Source organism: Enhydra lutris, unplaced genomic scaffold, assembly GCF_002288905.1.
Source record: "Enhydra lutris kenyoni isolate GAN:26980312 unplaced genomic scaffold, ASM228890v2 scaffoldscaffold37, whole genome shotgun sequence".
NCBI classification, from domain to species: domain Eukaryota; kingdom Metazoa; phylum Chordata; class Mammalia; order Carnivora; family Mustelidae; genus Enhydra; species Enhydra lutris.
The window spans coordinates 13,252,593-13,270,633 of record NW_019154121.1 but is presented as its reverse complement, the minus strand read 5'-3'; the positions used below and the strand labels follow the sequence as shown (position 1 = coordinate 13,270,633).

Here is an 18,041-nt window from a genome sequence, read left to right as displayed (position 1 = left end):
TCTCTCTGTGTGTCAAATAAATAAATAAAATCTTTAAAAAAAAAAAAGAATGATTCTTTACATAGCTATGTAAACATACTGGAAAACTGGCTCTTGTAATTTTTTTCTCATCTCACTTAGTATATAAACAAGGAAGGTTTCTAGGGTTTTTTTTTTTAATTTTTTTTTTAAGATTTTATTTATTTATTTGACAGAGACAGAGATTACAAGTAGGCAGAGAAGCAGACAGAGAGAGGAGGAAGCAGGCTCCCTGCTGAGCAGAGAGCCCGATGCGGGGCTCGATTCCAGGACCCTGAGATCATGACCTGAGCTGAAGGCAGAGGCTTTAACCCACTGAGCCACCCAGGTGCCCCTCTAGGTTTTTTTTTTTTTTTTTAATTGTAATATTCAAATTACTTATTTTAGAAATTGACAAAAATGCATTTTTTAAATATGTTTTTCTTTACTAGAATGAATATTTCATAGAAATCTTGAGGCTTATGGAATTTTCTTGTCATCTTTGCTTTTTTCTTAAATCGGGTTCATTATGCAAATAGTGAATTCCTTCACATAGCGAGTATATCTTAACTTACTATTTTATTTGCTGTGTATGAAAATAAGAGATGTTTCATGATTAAGTTGAATGAAATTTATAAACTAATGCTTTAATGGGGGGATTTATTAATTTTTTTTTAAAGATTTATTTATCTATTTGACAGAGAGAGGCACAGCGAGAGAGGGAGCACAAGCAGATCACAAGTGAGAGAGGCAGAAGTAGGCTTCCCCCTGAGCAGGAAGCCTGAGACATAGGGCTCCATCCTAGGACCCTGGGATCATGGCCTGAGCTGAAGGCAGTCGGCAGACACTTAAGGACTGAGCCACCCAGGTGACTCAATGGGGGTTTTTTAAAGGAATATTTGAGAGAAATCTGTCACAAATCAGGGGTTTTGTCATCACACTTGGTTTCTAACCCTGCCTCAATTCCATAACTATCTATGTTTCTCTGAACATCTTCCCTGAAATAGGCATAGTAATCCCTACGTTGCAGGGCTGTTTTGAGGCTCACATGCAGTGTTATAGGTCAGGCACCTACTACTGCCTATAACATGTAGCGAGCTCAGTAACATCGGCAATTGGTGGTGTTGGTGCACTGTTGTTTTAATTATTATTATATTGAGCTATGAAAAAATTCCCTTCCCTTTGTAAAAAAAAATGACAGACCTGGGTTAACAAAATAATACGTTCGAAGCATTATGGGGATTATTCCTCCCGTGGAAGCACTGTAACCACTCAATCAACATTAATAAGGATAAAATATTTTCTAGAGGCAGAGGAGTATAATTAAAAGCCTTGAATTTGAAACCAGAGTCATCTTAGCTTTGAGTCTCAGTTTAGCCACTAAATAAATATTCTATGATTTTAAGTGAGTAATTTATCTTCTGAGCTCACTTCCCTCATCTTCAAAATGGGACTGATAACAACCTACCCTGAAGAGCCATTGTTAGGATTAAAGATATTTTAAAAATACCTTTTATAGTACCTGGCACTGTTAATCAATAGCAGTTTATTATCTGTTTTATTCCTCCACTTTCCTCTTTCTCCATGTTCTCTGGTCCTTGCATCTTTAAACTTATCCATGGTTTCTTTTGGCTTCCTTTTCACACTTGCTTCTTTTCCTGTTTGTTTTGAATTGCATTTTTGATGACTTTTAATGATGAAGTGAATTGACTATACAATAGAGAAATGGGTGTGGGGGGAAAAAGAAGCAGTTGAATATCTTGATAACTTTTAAATATCAGTCAGGGACCAAACTTTACTTCTGATAAACTGCATTTCCTTTATTTGATCATAATTCAGATGTGGAAAAAGGTGTCGTGGGTATGTGACCATAATGTCTAATCGGTGTTTATAGCCCAGTACAAAGAGTATGCTTTCAATGAATATTTTGTTCAGTGAATGAATTCACATCTTGGCTTTTACCTGATTTCTAAAAAAATTTAAAATAAGTACTGAATGTTTCTATGTATAAACCTTTATCTGTAGTCTTAAATAGTGAGTTGTTTAAAGCTATTTATTTTTTAAAAATCTACTAGCAAAATTAGCATCTTGTTGTTATAAGGAATTAACTTGCAGATTGTATTAGTTACTGCATACTGGAATTTTTCATAGTTATATATTTTACATTGTTTCATTTTTATGGAAGACAAAGTACAGCTTATTCACTTAACCATAAAAGGGCAGGATATCATATAGGCTGTACTTCCCTGCCACTATCTAACATAATTCTTTTACAACTGAAAAATTTCAAGGTTAATGTGTTGCCAGACTGTGTCTGCTGACCTTAAAAGGTATAAATCAAGAATAGCCATCAGTACAAGGAAGAGACTAGGCCCAAATTTTGGTCATATTTAGTGTTATTTCTTAGACTCAGCTCAATCAATGCAAATACTTTAAATTGTCCTAGTATGTACATATATTCTGTGATTTATCTCCTAGTATATTACTGACAGTTTGCTTTGAAATAATTTTCTCATACAGTGAAAAAAATTGGCGCAGGGAAACATAGAATTTTGGAGTTCTGAAGAGTCCTAGAGATTAATCTGACTTTTTTTAAAGATGAAAAAAATTAAAGTTTAAAAAATGAAAGTGATTTGATAAAGTTTATAGTCTTACTCTGGAGACCCAAGACTTATTTCTTACCTCTAGTCTGGTGTTTGTGACTCTAACATTCCCCATAAGGTGTTTTGTACTGTTTCTGTATTTGTTTTATTAAGGAAGGGAAATTCAAAACAATCATTAAGTAAAACTGCTAATCTAAAGCAAAGGGACAGGTTAAAAAAATGGATTATATGTTAGGTGGATTTTAATTACACAAGGACTTATTAAAATCATAAAGCAATACATAGCTATTTAACTTGAGCATTGTGCTGTTTAAAACTATGCATTGTCTAAAGCCGGTTAATATGATGATGACATGCTGTGTGTTCAGAGTCAAAATGTATACATTGCAAATTATGATAACATTCATTCATCCAGTAAGAGTGGTTTCTCCCAAGAGGCCATGCAACTATGGGTGTTTGCAGAAAAGTGAAAAAATGCTTAGAATCTAAAGTTCAGCCTTTTAAAAAGTGTATGAATGGGAGTGCTATTTAGTTTTTTGAAAGATGGATTCTGTAAACAGAAACTAACGTCATATCAAAAGCCTTATATATAAAAAATCCAGGGGTGCCTGGGTGGCTCAGTCGTTAATCATCTACCTTCAGTCAGGTCATGATCCCAGGGTCCTAGGATCAAGCCCACATCGGGCTCCCTGCTTGGCAGGAAGCCTGCTTCTCCCTCTCCCACTTCCCCTGCTTCTGTTCCCTCTCTCACTGTGTCTCTCTCTGTCAAAAAAAAAAAAGAAAAAAAAATCCATCCATATATGGAATTAGGTAAAATAGAGACTGTCCTTTGGGACCTTGTGTTCTAAGTAAGTTCTGGTGGAGACCTAAAACAAGGTATATACATGACCAAAAGCATTGCCTAAATATGTCAAATAATTAAAATAATAACATAATCAGATGTTTTGGCGAGTACCTCTTGAAGGGTGACGTGTAAATATTCTGTTTCTATCATATCATATTGGAGTGATTTGTTTATGTGCCCGCATTTCCACTAGACTCACCTCATAAGGGCAACAGGCATCAACTATTATGTATTTTCATTTCCCTAATATGCTGGCAATATAGCAAGTACTGAATATGTATGTAAATGAAGTTGGGAACCTGTGTTTTATCTGTTCTTTTTCACCCAAAGATCATATAGGCTCCTGATTGTCTGGAGCTTTCCTTTTTATAGCTCTCTCTCTCTTTGACTTTCAAAGTCACAAAGTGTTAGAAACACACAGACACCAGATCAGTTTTTGTGAATGGGGGGTGGATGCATGGCTAACGTATGACTAAAGTACATGGGGGCAAGGGAAGTTTGTTGCTTCTTTTATAGAAACAGAGGTGAGATTTCAGTATTTGTGTCAAGGAGGAAGAGGGCTCAAAGAATGTGGGGGAAGTGGGCTTGATGAGTAACGAAGGCCAGGTAGCAAAGTGTGTCATTGTCTTTGGACACACTCAAGAAGGAGTGGTCGGGGACAAGGAACATTTATCGAGTATGTTAAAGAAAAATAGGAGAGCACTGTGGTAGGAAGTAGTTAAATGCACCATCTGTTTAGGTCTCTAGTAGGCTCTAAAATGACTTCAGGATATGTGTTTTAACCATTTTGAGGCTTAAATGGTAAAAACAGCTTTCTTTTCCAGGACATGTTCACACTGGGCCATATTCACATTTTTAATATTTCTGGTTAATTTTAGGATTTTAAAGTATTCATATATTGTGACACTGTTTCTTTGTTAGAGCCTTGAGAGGGATAGTTTTCATATAATTCCACAGAGGGAGGAGAGTAGTAGTACCATTTTTTTCCTGAAGGTTTTGTAACCTCGATTGCAAGAAACCATGTATTGAAAATCTATCACTTCCTAAAAAGGCATTCCAGAAGAAACTATTTTTGAGCTGAATGAACTTTACTTTTGTATTATTTGTTATACTTTGTGTGTACTCTTTGCCTAAAATGTTCTGTTGGCATTGGGCATTATAAGATTTCCTTTCATGACTACTTTTATTTAACCATTCATATTCTTGGGGTAAATAGATAATAATGAAATCAAGTCTATGTTTTCATATAAGTATATGTAGTTTCAAAAAATAAAAATGGGGGTGCCTGGGTGGCTCAGTGGGTTAAAGCCTCTGCCTTCGGCTCAGGTCATGATCTCAGAGTTCTGGGATCGAGCCCCGTATCGGGCTCTCTGCTCAGCAGGGAGCCTGCTTCCTCCTCTCTCTCTACCTGCTTTTCTGCCTACTTGTGATCTCTGTCTGTCAAATAAATAAATAAAATCTTAAATAAAAAGGTTTTTTAACAGATCAACAATCCAAAAATAGGCAAAGGATAAGAAAAAGAGTTAAACAAACTGACCAAAAAACGAACGAAGATGTTTATAAATCTCAGAGGCTCAGTTTCCCTTAAAGAAAAATGTAGCTATAATATGAGCTCTCACTTCTTTCATCCATCCAGATTGGGAAGGATAAATAGTTTAATAAAACACAAACTGGGTATGGGAAAATAGGTAGTGTAAGGAAATAAGTGCTTTCATATATGGATGGTGGGAATGAATCAAAATAAAAAATGCACCTACCCTAAATACAGTGAATTCACATCTAAGAATTTACCTCAAAAGATCTAAATGCATGTTTGCAAAATGTATTTTGGTATCCAATATTTTTTGGTTCCGTTCACTCTAAATATCTATTCATAGACTGTTTTAAAAAATGTCAGCATTTACACATGGGTGTGTGTGTGTGTGTGTGTGTAAAATTAGAAAGGAAAGTATAAAGCAATGCCTTTATTAGGTATGTATCTATATACAAATGTATGCACAGACAGGATATCAGAGATATGGAATAAGAGGGAAATTTCTTTTCACTGTATTATTGTTATTCAGTTTGCAGTTTTGTTTTTATTGTGTATGTGCTTTACTTTGTAAAAATCAGTTTGAATAGTTTTTGACATGTGATTTACATGCTGTAAAACTTGCCAGTTGAAAGTGTTAATCATGTGAGTTTTAGTGTATTTATAGAGTTCTGTATCTATCCATATAGTCTAATTTTAGAAACTTTTCATCACCCCTAGAAGAAACTTTGTACTCTTAGTAAACAGTTGCTGTCATACCTCACTTCCCTAGCTCTAGACATCCATTACTCTACTTTCTGTAAATAGATTTGTCTATCCTGGAATTCATATAAATGGTATCATACAATATGTGGTCATTTTTAACTAGCTTCTTTCTGTTAAATAATGTGTTCGAGGTTCATCCATGATGTAGCATGCCCTACATTGCCTTTTGAGTTAAAAAAATGTTAAAATTAGAGTAAAAAAAAAAAGTGCAAAATTCCTTATCCTTTTTAGGTATGTTGTGCAGTGGTTGTGAAATGGAAGAGAATTACAGAGAAATTACTTCTTGTGAATAGTTACTATTTCTCGAGTGTCTTTGATGTACTAGTATCTCTTTTAGGCTTTATGTGTGTTATCTCATTTAGGCCTTACAATAGATGTAATAGATGGTATTATATTGTTTCTACAAGTGAGTAAATTAAGTGGTATGATTATAAATTTTGTGTTAATTTTCACATAGAAGTGTAAAGTATAATCATAGATGTGTGCAGATTGTTTGCTTTACAGTCAAAATTAGAATATTTTAAGTTCTATATAACATTACCGCAGTGCACAGTGGAAAAACCATTCACTAGCCAGACAGTTGTAATAGAACTTTTTGCAATTATAGAGCTATTCTGTATCTCTTCTGTTATAGTATCCACAACTACATGTGGCTATATTACGTGAAATATGACTAGTGTGAGTGAGGAACTGAATTTTATTTTATCTTACTATTTTTTAAAGGTTTTATGTATTTTTTTTGACAGAGGGAGAGAGCACAGCAGGGGGAACAGTAGGCAGAGGAAGAGGAAGAGGGAGAAGGAGGCTCGCTGAGTAGGGAGCCCGATGCGCAGTAGCTCGATGCGGGGCTCCAACCCGGACCCTGGGATCCTGAGCTGAGCCGAAGGCAGACACTTAATGACTGAGCCATCCAGGCACCCCCTAAGGAACTGAATTTTAATGTTATTTAGTTGTAAATAATTTAAATTTAACTACACTCTGCTTCTGTCCTTGGCGTAGTAAGTTACTGGTTGATCAGGGTAATCCTTACTCCTACATCTGTAACAACCAAAACTTGCGCAACACACGAAACAATGGTTCAGTGTTCTGGACGTTAGGCGCTGAAGGGCAGAGGTCTCTGAAAGCCAGGAAACAAATGAAGTGAGCCCTAGGAGTATGCTAGCTTACTGCGTGGGGAGTTTCCAGGGTTGAATCAAAGAGGAGGCATTCTGACAGTTAAGGACTTTCTGCGTTGAACAAACTTAATGGAGAGTGAGAGGAAACTATGTTGGATAGAGTTCACAGAACAGAAATCTAGAGAGAAAAGTGCTTAGCTGCTTACTGATTAGGGCATGTACCTGTGGGAAATGCCTCAGGCCAAGGAATGAACACCCTGAGAGGATTTAAGGTCCTTGCTCCAGTGCTAGGCTTTCAGATAGCCGGGAGAAGAGTGTCTTGTTTCTACTAGCCAGACTGGAAAACCTGAAGATGCATGTGGCGTTGGGTAAAGTACACATTAAGGGTCTTATCTCAGTAATGGGGAGTAATTGGCTCTAAATTGAGCACTAGTCTACTCCCTCCTAAAATACCTTCAGAGCGCGTCCTTAAATGATCAGACTGTTTCCAAACAACTGTGTTGCAGAACAAAGCTCAAGAAGATTTATGAGAATACAAAAATAACCAGCACTCACCAAGGTAAAATTCAGAGAGTCTGATCTCCAGTGAAAATTACTGGACATGCAGTAAGAAACAAGAAAATTTGACCTGTAGTGAGACAATAGATATGTCAATATCAAACCCAAACTGACAAAGCTGTTAGAGTTAATAGTAAAGGACATTAAAAAGAGTTACTATAACTGAATTCCATAGTTTCAAAAAATTAGAGACATGGAAAATAGGGGGAAAAATCCAAAACTTTGAGAGATAATAATTACAATGCGGAAGATGGAAAATTTTCTGAATGGCATTAATGACACACATAATGTCACTATGTGACACACACATAGAAAATACTGGTGAAGACATAACAATAGAAACAACTCAAAACACAGAAAGTAAGGAGAATTTTTTTTTTTTTTTAAACAAAGTAAGAGAATGTTAGTTGTGGGACAACTTCAGGGGACCTACCGTACATTAATTTGAATTCCTAAAGAAGGAAAGGGGAACAGAAAAAAAATTGATGTAATTCTGGCTGAAAATTTTTCAGATTTGGTGAAAATTATAAACCCACAGGCCCAAGAAATTTAATGAAGCTGTAGTAGAAGAAACATGAAGACTACTGCGAGGCACATCATAATCAAATTATAAGAGGATTTTAGAGTGACATTTGTTGAGCTAACTATTGAAATAAAATGATCCATCAACCTAAAAATCTACAGCCTGCAAAAATCTTTCAAAACAAAAGAAACTATTTTAGATCTACGTTTTTAAAGGAAAAATGTTAAGATGTACTCATTTTATAGTATAGGTTAAAGTACGATAGATGACAACAATAGAACAAATGGCAGAAGAGGAGGAATGGAAGTATCCTATCGTAAAGGTTTATATTATATATTAAGTAGTATAATATCCCTTGAGTGGAGACTGTATCAATTTCAAGTTCTGTAGTAAACCCTAAAACAAACACTAAAATAAGCCAACAAAGGAGAGAAAAGAAAATCATAAAAAATAGTTAATCCAGAAAAGGCAGAAAAAGGATACAAATGAGAAACAATAGAAAAATAAGTACCAAGGTGATAGATTTAATTTTGAACTTACCAGTAGTCATACTAAATATGAACACTCAATGCCAATGAAGAGATGGAGATTTTCAGATTAAAAAAAAAAAAAGCAAGAAACAACAGATGCCTACACACAATGAACTTGTAATATAGAAGCCCAATCTGTTAAAAGAATGGATAACTAATAGTATCAAAAGAAATGTGGTGTTACTATCAGACAAAATAGATTTCAGAGCAAAGGATATTATCAGAGATAAAGAAGGTAATTTCATCATGATAAAGTGGACATAATTCTAAATGTTTATGTTCCTAAAAAGAAGGCTTCAGAATACCCAAGGAAAACTACAAGGAGAACTACAGGGAGAGATTGTGGAGACAACTCCACAATTATGGCAGGACATATTTTGATAACTTCTCTCAGTAATTGATTGAACAAGTGGACAAATAATTGGGGATTCAGAAGATTTGAACAAACTGTCAACCAACTTGACCTAATTGTTACTTATAGATACCTCTCCCAGCAACAGTAGAATGCACATTCTTTTAAAATGCGCATGGTGGGTGGTGCCTGGAGGGCTCAGTCTGAAGGGCATGCAACTCCTGGTCTCAGCATTGTGACCTTGAGCCCCATGTTGAGTGTAGAGATGACTTTAAAAAAAAAAATACACGTGGAAATTTACCAAGTATATGGAACATATTCTGATATGTTCTGGGACACAAAATAAGTCCTGATAAATTTAGAAATAATCAGGTCATATTTCTAAATAAATATAGAAATAAAGTATTTTCTGACCATAATGGAATCAAATAAGTCAGTAACAACAGAAAAGTCACTTAAAATCCCCAAATGTTTGGAAACTAAATAACATACTTCTAAGTTGTGGATCACAGAAGTAAGCAAAAATAAAATTAGAAAGTATTTTGAATGAGTAAAAATGGACAACCAACTTATCAAAATCATCAGGGTACAGGTACAGCAGATCTTAGGAAGGTATTAATAGCATTATATACCTATACTAAAAGAGAAAAAATCTAGATCAATGACCTAAATTTCAGTCTTTAAGAAAATAGGAGAACAAAAGCAAATGAAATCCAAACAGAAAAGAAATTAATTAAGACTAAATTGAAATCAATGAAATAGAACACAAAAATGATAGAGAAAATTAATGAAACTGAAAGTTTGTTCTTTGGTAAAATCAATGCAGTTAATATATCTACACTCAGACTGGTCAAGAAAATAAGATACAGACTACTAAATTGGGAATGAGAGCAGTGCCATCACTACAAATTCCACAGATATGAAGATGGTAATAAGCTATTAACTCTTTGGGTGTGTTGGATGTTTGTTATCTTGATGATGATGGTAGGTATATAGTATGTACCTATATCAAGACTTTAAAAATTATATATTTTAAGTATGTTAGTTTTACATCAGTAAAGCTCTTAAAAAATTGAACTAGCCACATGTGAATAGTAGCTATAGAACTGGACTGTGGAGCAGTGCCTTTGAGCTTCTGGAGGATCAAAACTGTATTTAAATATTGTCTGTATAGAGCAACTATAGAGGAACTCATTTGACCAATATTTGTTTAGTGAAGGAAATGCAAGATACAACTACTAAGCATGAGTGTATCACCTACCTTCTCAGCATATTAGTTTCCTGATATGAAGAAATAGAGGTTCGTCTAAGTTCTTTTTAGCTTTAAAATTCTGTAATTTGAAGCACAGACAAAATCTTCTTATTTAATTACAAATTTACATTTATTTGGAAAACCATTTTTTGAAAGTCAAGCTATTTAGTAAATTAACACAATCAATTAAAAATTTGAAATACTACATCACTCACATTTCAGTTTTTCTTTAGCATCTTTAATTAAGACAATACTGAACACCTTTCATAATAAAAAATCAGACCTTTCCAGTGGTTCTGTTGATATAGTCCCCTCGCTCATCTCTCATTTCCTCAGTGTCTGTACCAAGTCTCTGCATCGTTGATCACTTTATATAAAACAACAACCCCTATTCTCCTGCATTTATTTCCTTAACCTGCTTTGTTTTTCTCCAGAACTGCTATCACTAGCTTTTCCTTTAATATCTTCTACCTAACTAAAAGATAGCTCTCATTAGGGCAAGGATTTTGTCCATTTTGTGTACTGTTGTAAGTTCTAGAACTATGCCCAGCACCCAATAGGCATTCAGTATGTATCTGGTAAATGAATTGATCAATTGTACATCAGTATTCTTTAGATTCTCCTCCCCTTCCCTACTTGTACAGATTTTCATCTCTTGGCTCTATACTGTATAAAAAAATTGAACTCCAAATATTGGTGATTTGAGAGATTTTGAAAGGTCTGCCTGTTTGTTAGAAACTTTCCAGACTCAGGTGTCTAGGTGACGTTTTTTGTATCCAGATCACTTCTATAAGTAAACAAACTCACTTGGACTTTAATTTTTAATTGGTTGATCAGTAACTGAAAGTTATTCCATATGCTTTAAGTTATGTTGTCAAAAGCAGTGATATGAACCTTATACATTATTGATAGGGTATTTTTAAAGTTAATGGAAAGGAGAGAGGGAAAGAAGGAGTGAGGAGAACAGAAGATAATGTGTCAGTGTTTATTAGGAAAGAGAGATTTTATATACTTTACGTATAGAAAAAGATTTTATGTATTTTATATGTAATAAATAATAAAAATATTTGTTTTGTAGTAATTGATACTTATTTTCCTTTGGTTTGTAGGTTTGTAGATTTTTAAGCCATTCAGCTTATGTTTGTAGTGCTTATCATAAGTCAAGGCGGCAAACCTTTCAAACTTAATTTGTAATAGCAAAACTGTTAGACTTTCCTTAAGTTGACTAGAAATTATTTGTGTTGGAAGTAGCAAAACACTGTTTTGCACTGTATTCATTTTTGGCATACTCTGTGGTCAGCTTTTAACAGTTAAAGATTGTTCATTTGTCATTTGTCTATGATGTGGGGCCATTGACAGTCATGTTGAGCCTACACTGTTGTTAACATAAAAACACATTTTACAACTTGCTTTTCAGTGATTTACAACAACTTATGGAGATCCACTTTATTGGCGTAACTAAGCTTTGGTCAGGACTTGGATTCTGGATTCTTTCCATATACACTTTTTTTCATTAAAGAGAGAAAGAGAGGGAGAAAGGGGCAGAGGGAGAATCTTAGGTGGGCTCCATACCCAGTGTGGAGCTGGATGCAGGGCTTGATCTTACAACCCTGAGATCATGACTTGGGCCAAAATCAAGTCAGATGCTTAACTGACTGAGCCACCCAGGCGCCCCTCCATGTATACCTTATTTGGTTGTGTTCAGTGTTATATATTTGAGGAGAGCTTTTAAACTTAGGTTTACTGTGTTCAGATGCCTGTTTTTAGAGGATTTTTTTTTTTTAAGATTTCATTTATTTATTTGACAGAGATCACAAGTAGGCAGAGATGCAGGCAGAGAGAGAGGAGAGGAGGAAGCAGGCTTCTCGCCAAGCAGAGGACCCGAAGCAGGGCTCGATCCCAGGACCCTGGGATCATGCCCGGAGCCAAAGGCAGAGGCTTTAACCCACTGAGCCACCCAAGTGCCCCTAGAGGAATTTTTAATAGCTAGTCCATATCCCAGAAAGGATGATTAATTATATTTTCAGGAGTTTTTCTCATTGATTAGAATTGGTTGACAACTGAACTGTATTTTACATTAAAAAAAAATCTGGTCATCTGGGTATAACAGTTAATATGTTTATGATTTATTTGCTGACTTCATTATAGAAGAGCTATTTTCTTTGTTCTTAAGTGACTTGCTTTTTCTTGGCATTTTGAGATTTCCTTTTTGAACCATGTTACCCTTCTACCCAGTATATATACATATATACATATCATAATATATATTCATATTGTGTAATATATAATGTATATAATTTATTTATATGTGTGTGTACAGTCTCTTTATTGCCTTAATATGGTTTATTTGAAAGGTAGAGAATGTGATACATGTATGACTAGTTTTACACATCTTTAAATTGTTTCAGGTACAAGATTTAAGTGGGTATTTTGCTTTTATAAGACACAAATGATGCAACATGGATGAAGCTAGAGAGTATAATGCTAAGCGAAATAAGTCAGTCAGAGAAAGACACCCTGTAATTTCACTCACATGTGGGATTTAAGAAACAAAACAAGTAAAGGGAACAAAAAAGAGAGGAGAGACAAACCAAGAAATAGACTCTTCTTAATTGTAGAGAACAAACTGCTGGTTAGCAGAGGGAAGGTGGGTGGGGGGGTGCGGATTAAAGAGCACAGGTGTATTGGTGAGTGCTGGGGGATGTATGGAATTGGGGAATCATTATCTTATGCCCTTGAAATTAGTATAACATTGTATGGTAACTATACTGGGATGAAAATTGGAACAGAAAGACAACACAAATGATATCAGTGTTCTTTTGCAAGTAATATATTTTCTCCTTGTTGTAGGTCCTTTTGTTCTGCATCACAGCTGCCATGTACATGTTCTTTTTCAGGTATGTCCTGTTATACCTATTTATTTTCATAGACAAAATAGTGTTCCTTTGTGGTTTTTTAAAAATCATCCATGTAACTAAAGTTATTCCCTAAGTAATTATTTCTCACAAGTGGCATGAGATTTCGTTTTTCTTCTTGTGTTTTCTCCCTAGAGTGGTTAGAGATAAACCGCTGCATCCTAGTAGAATAGAAGAGAAGGAAAGAAGATTTGTTTTCCCTTTTTCCATATTATTTATAGGTTCATGGGAAAGCTGAATATATAAATGGTCTCAAAACCTGACAAGTGAATTTTTGTTTTTTGTGGACCTGAGTTCAGGTGTTTTTCACTCTCCTTATAAAACAGTCAACATTTTAAATTAAGAAAAAAATGTTGGTAGGATTTAATCTAAATCTTCTACAGAGGTAATCTAGCACATCAATCATTGTCTTTAAAATATTAAATGAGTCCATCATGTCAGAGTTGTATTTCTCATTGACCTGAAATGGTGAGGCCCATGGAGGAGTCTTAGGATGGCTCAAGATTTCAAGGCCAATGAAAAGGATACCATCGTTCTATAACCATAGCAGTACAGTAAGGGGATTTTGGATTGGGAAGAGTCCACGCCTTCATAACCTTTGTGATACCAGTAATTCCCATTTATTTCACTCTTATTACACTAATTTGAATAGACTTTTTCTTGATTTTTTTTTTTTTTTCCTGGAATAGGCAGGATTCAGTCACAGCAGAAAGGACCAAACTTTTAAAATTAAAATTTGTACTGGATTAACAAAAGCAGTTACAGATTTTAATAAGATGTATTTGGTAGATATCTTCATTTTTTTTTCTTTTTACCTGAGTCAGACAATTCAACCGTACCAGAATTTTAAAACAACTGATTTCCTGCCAGAACATCCTAATAAATATTTGATAAACACAATGATAGGATTTTAACTTACTATGACTTTATCAAAAAATTTATATGTACATTTAAAGTAATGCTGCTGCTGTTATTCTTGTAAAGGGACAGCCAGGCCATAAAAGGGAAAAATAGATCAGACTTCAAGGTAGGGAGAACTTGATTTGCAAAAGATTGGTGGTGGGTGCATAATATTTTTTGTCAGTTATTAGTGACTGAAAAATCATTGCAGCTCGCTGGCAGTCTTTGTGAAATTGTTTGAGCTACCATATAGTTTCTTATATTTTAACAATTTAGGGGTGAGGTAGAGGAGTTAGGGACAGTGACAGCATCGTTTCATTGGTTTCTAAAAATTGTGTATTGTATTCAGATACATTATTAGAAAAATATTGTACAAAGTTCACATGGTTTGATCTTTATGTCTACCTAGTCTACTGGGGAAAATATTAAAAAGGGAAAAATTTAGAAACCTGTCTTCTGTTGACCAACACAGGAGGAAAATACAATATCAGGTAAATTTTCTTTTAGTGAAAATTCCTAAAAGAAGATAGTTAAATGCAGCAATCTTTCCAGTATGACACTTAAAGACAGTGTATTTGATCAACAGTTAGCATTTCTTAGTCATCAGTTTTTGAGGTTTAAAAAACAAATTGTTTGTTGAATATAGTGATAATGCCCAAGTTTTAGCTTGGTCCTCAGAAATCGTACTTTGAAAACTGCTGCCATCAACGTAGTATTTTTGGTGTAGGAAGAAAATCAGCCCTATAAATATGTATTTTGGTGTAGAGCTATGAAACCTTTTCCTGTTTCAGTCACAAAGTCTAGGTTAAAAACAACAATTTAAAATACTTTCCAGAAGGCTCAATACAAGGTTTTAGTGCCAAAACAAACATTTTCAGTTTTCTGAGGAAAGGGGTTGTTTTCTCCTAAAAGAAGCACTATCACCAAATTCCTAGTGTTCTTGGCAGAAATTAGTTTGAATAACTCAACAAAAGAGGTTTGGCAAATGGTAAAATAAAACCATTTATAAAGTACTACAATCAAACAAAACAGTGTTACATGTTTGAACTCCGGCGTGTGTTTGGAATGAACAAACAACATTGTACGTAGCAGTTAGCAAGTCTAATTGCATTAAAATATTTTATCCTTAAAACTCGGTTATATATACAAATACTTGAGGTCACATTTTTTCCATTCATTAACAGTTTTAATTCTAATTGCTTAAAATTAGATAAACAAATATCAAATTATATTGTCCCTAGGTTTCCATTTATGGTAATTTCCTTTGAGAGGAGAGGATAAGGGAATCATTTGACGTTAGAAATTAATCAACTTGTGTTTTTATCCTAACCTGCAAATGTGAAAAAGAGAAATGAGACCCCCTTTCAATAGAGAGAAAATGTGTCAATTTTATTTATTTAGAAAAGGAACTTGAAGTAGTAAGTCCATAGCATTATTTTCTAGAAGTGACATATAGGATGTGATGATTATAGTATGAATTTACTTTAAAAGTAATGCAGTGTTCTTAGTATTAAAAGAATGGCTATCAACATGTGTAATAAAAACTCTTACTTTTGAGTAGTTCTTTTGTTATTTTTTTTAATAGGTACAGTTTTCTTTTTATGTGCATTTTCTCATACATAGTGATCTTGATTTTCAATCTGTACACCAGAAATAAGGCTTAAATTCAGATAGAATCCTGGGAAAACTTCAGAGGCTTGGGTTGAGGAAGGGTAATACGTGAAGAGAGTTCTAGGTCTTTGTCAGCTGGCCATCCATCCATCCAGGTTTCTTTCGATACCAGCATGTGCTGTGGATTCTGTTAGGAACTGGGGTACAATGTTTTGAAGATATTTTGAAAGAAGTCTTTCTGTACAACCCCCCCAGTGGGCATTCTTCTTAATGATTGTGCTTCCATTGTTCAATCATGTTATTATTTTGTATGTTGTCAAAACTTTGTCTTAGAACATGTCTGTCACTACGACAGAAAAGTCATGGTTGACAATTTGGTAGAATATTTTTTCTCATGCATACCTTTAAAGTCCCCCCCCCCCTTTTTAAACTTCCAAATGTGTACTTATGGGTAAAGCAACCTGTTATTTTTAAGTCAAGGATTTATTATAGTTGTTGATTCAGGCTTGACTAGGATCTTTCTAACAGTCATATGGAGAGAAGAAATTAGTTTCTTTTGAACCTTTAGCTTTTTTTTTTTTTAACTGAAAAGCAAAGGAAAGAATCAACAACAACACAAGCAGCATGCCAAAACTACTACACATAATCCTGCTCACAAAAAACAATGAAACATGCTACACTTTAAACTATTTATTTATTGGTTTTATTTTCAACATTAGGTATCTGTGGATGGAGAACACATAGTTTAGGAAAGTGAAATAATTCAGCTTCACTTTTTATTAATAACAATTTAAAATAGACAGTATCATAAAGCATATCATGACAACTTTGATCCCATTCTGTTGAATACTTAGCTAGAAATTCTTTCCACCTGCCTTTGCAAAGGCAGCAACAAATCCAACAGTTTGTTTAAACATGTAGATCGAAAGACTTAGGCTTGTTGTCATAGCAAATAATCTATGGACTGTATGATTCACAAGGAGACATATCTTAATCTGCTATAAACATTGAAAAACATGGCATTTTTATTTAGAATCCAATGCAAATTAAAGTTGATTGTTGTTGTGTTTAAAACATTATTTAGAGGGACGCCTGGGTGGCTCAGTTGGTTAAGCCAGTGCCTTTGGCTCGGGTCATGATCCCAGGGTCCTGGGATCGAGTCCCATATCGGGCTCCTTGCTCGGCAGGGAGCCTGCTTCTCTCGCTGCCTCTGCCTGCCTCTCTGCCTGCTTGTGTGTACTCTCTCTCCCTCTGTCTCTCTCTGGCAAATAAATAAAATCTTAAAAAAAAATGTTTAAAAAAAAATTATTTAGAACACTATTAATGCCTGCCATTGATGAGTCCTAGTCGACTCTCTGTGAAGGTAGGAATAATAAACCGTTTCAATAGTTTTAAGATAATGGATATATTTTGTTTTCAAGAAAATGAAATGACACTATTTATAGGCTGTCTGCATTTTTTGTGTGAAAGACATTTGTGATAGTCTTTGAATTTCTTTTTATTTTTATATTTTTTAAAGATTTTATTTATTTATTTGACACAGAGAGAGAGAGAGGGAAGCAGGCTCCCCGCTAAGCAGAGAGCCCGATGCGGGGCTTGATCCCAGGACCCCAAGATCGTGACCTGAGCCAAAGGCAGAGGCTTAACCCACTGAGCCACCCCGGTGCCCCTGCCCTTGAATTTTTTTTTTTTTTTTTTTTAAAGATTCATTTATTTACTTGACAGACAGAGATCACAAGCAGGCAGAGAGAGAGAAAGGGAAGCAGGTCTCTGGCTGAGCAGAGAGCCCGATGTGGGGCTCGATCCCAGGACCCTGGGATCATGACCAGAGCCGAAGGCAGAGGCTTTAACCCACTGAGCCACCCAGGCGCCCCTGCCCTTGAATTTCTTAATGTAAATGTAACCTAGTATCTTTGAAATAACTTGAACAGCGAGTGAAGAACTTTTGATCTGGATCTTTTGACCATTATTGATTTTTTAACAAAAGGCCTTAAGTTCTATTTTTTAAAGTATTGCCTATAATTACACAAAGATCCAGTCTAGAAAATCAGATATGGCATTTGAACTTTAAAAGTTTTACTTCAGGGGGCGCCTGGGTGGCTCAGTGGGCTAAAGCCTCTGCCTTTGGCTCGGGTCATGATCCCAGAGTCCTGGGATCGAGCCCCACATCAGGCTCTCTGCTCAGCGGGGAGCCTGCTTCCTCCTCTCTCTCTCTCTCTCTCTCTCTGCCTGCCTCTCTGCCTACTTGTGATCTCTGTCAAATAAATAAACAAAAATCTTAAAAAAAAAAAAAGTTTTACTTCAGGATTAGGAGAATTTTCCCCGAATAATGAAATTTGTATTTTGAAGAGATTTCTTCCAGCAAAGCAGAGAGTGAATTGGGGGTTTGGAGGGGATATAATGGCAGGTAATGGGAGGATACTGTTGCAGTTATCCTGGAAGGAAATGGTGGGGATGTGACTGAAGGTTATTATGAAAATGACATAGTGAAGAGTGGATCTATCTGAGATATGAGGACTTTTTTTTTTTTAAAGATTTTATTTAT

At 35.1% G+C, this 18,041-nt stretch overlaps 1 protein-coding gene across 1 annotated transcript in view; it reads left to right on the top strand.

Moving 5' to 3' along the window:
- The window catches only part of LOC111154462 (transmembrane protein 135), a 254,675-nt gene that overhangs the window by 155,931 nt on the left and 80,703 nt on the right, over positions 1–18,041 (top strand). Inside the window, exon 6 of the mRNA XM_022514068.1 lies at positions 12,921–12,967. Within this exon, the coding sequence (XP_022369776.1) occupies positions 12,921–12,967 (47 nt within the window). The remainder of the gene's footprint in view (positions 1–12,920; positions 12,968–18,041) is intronic.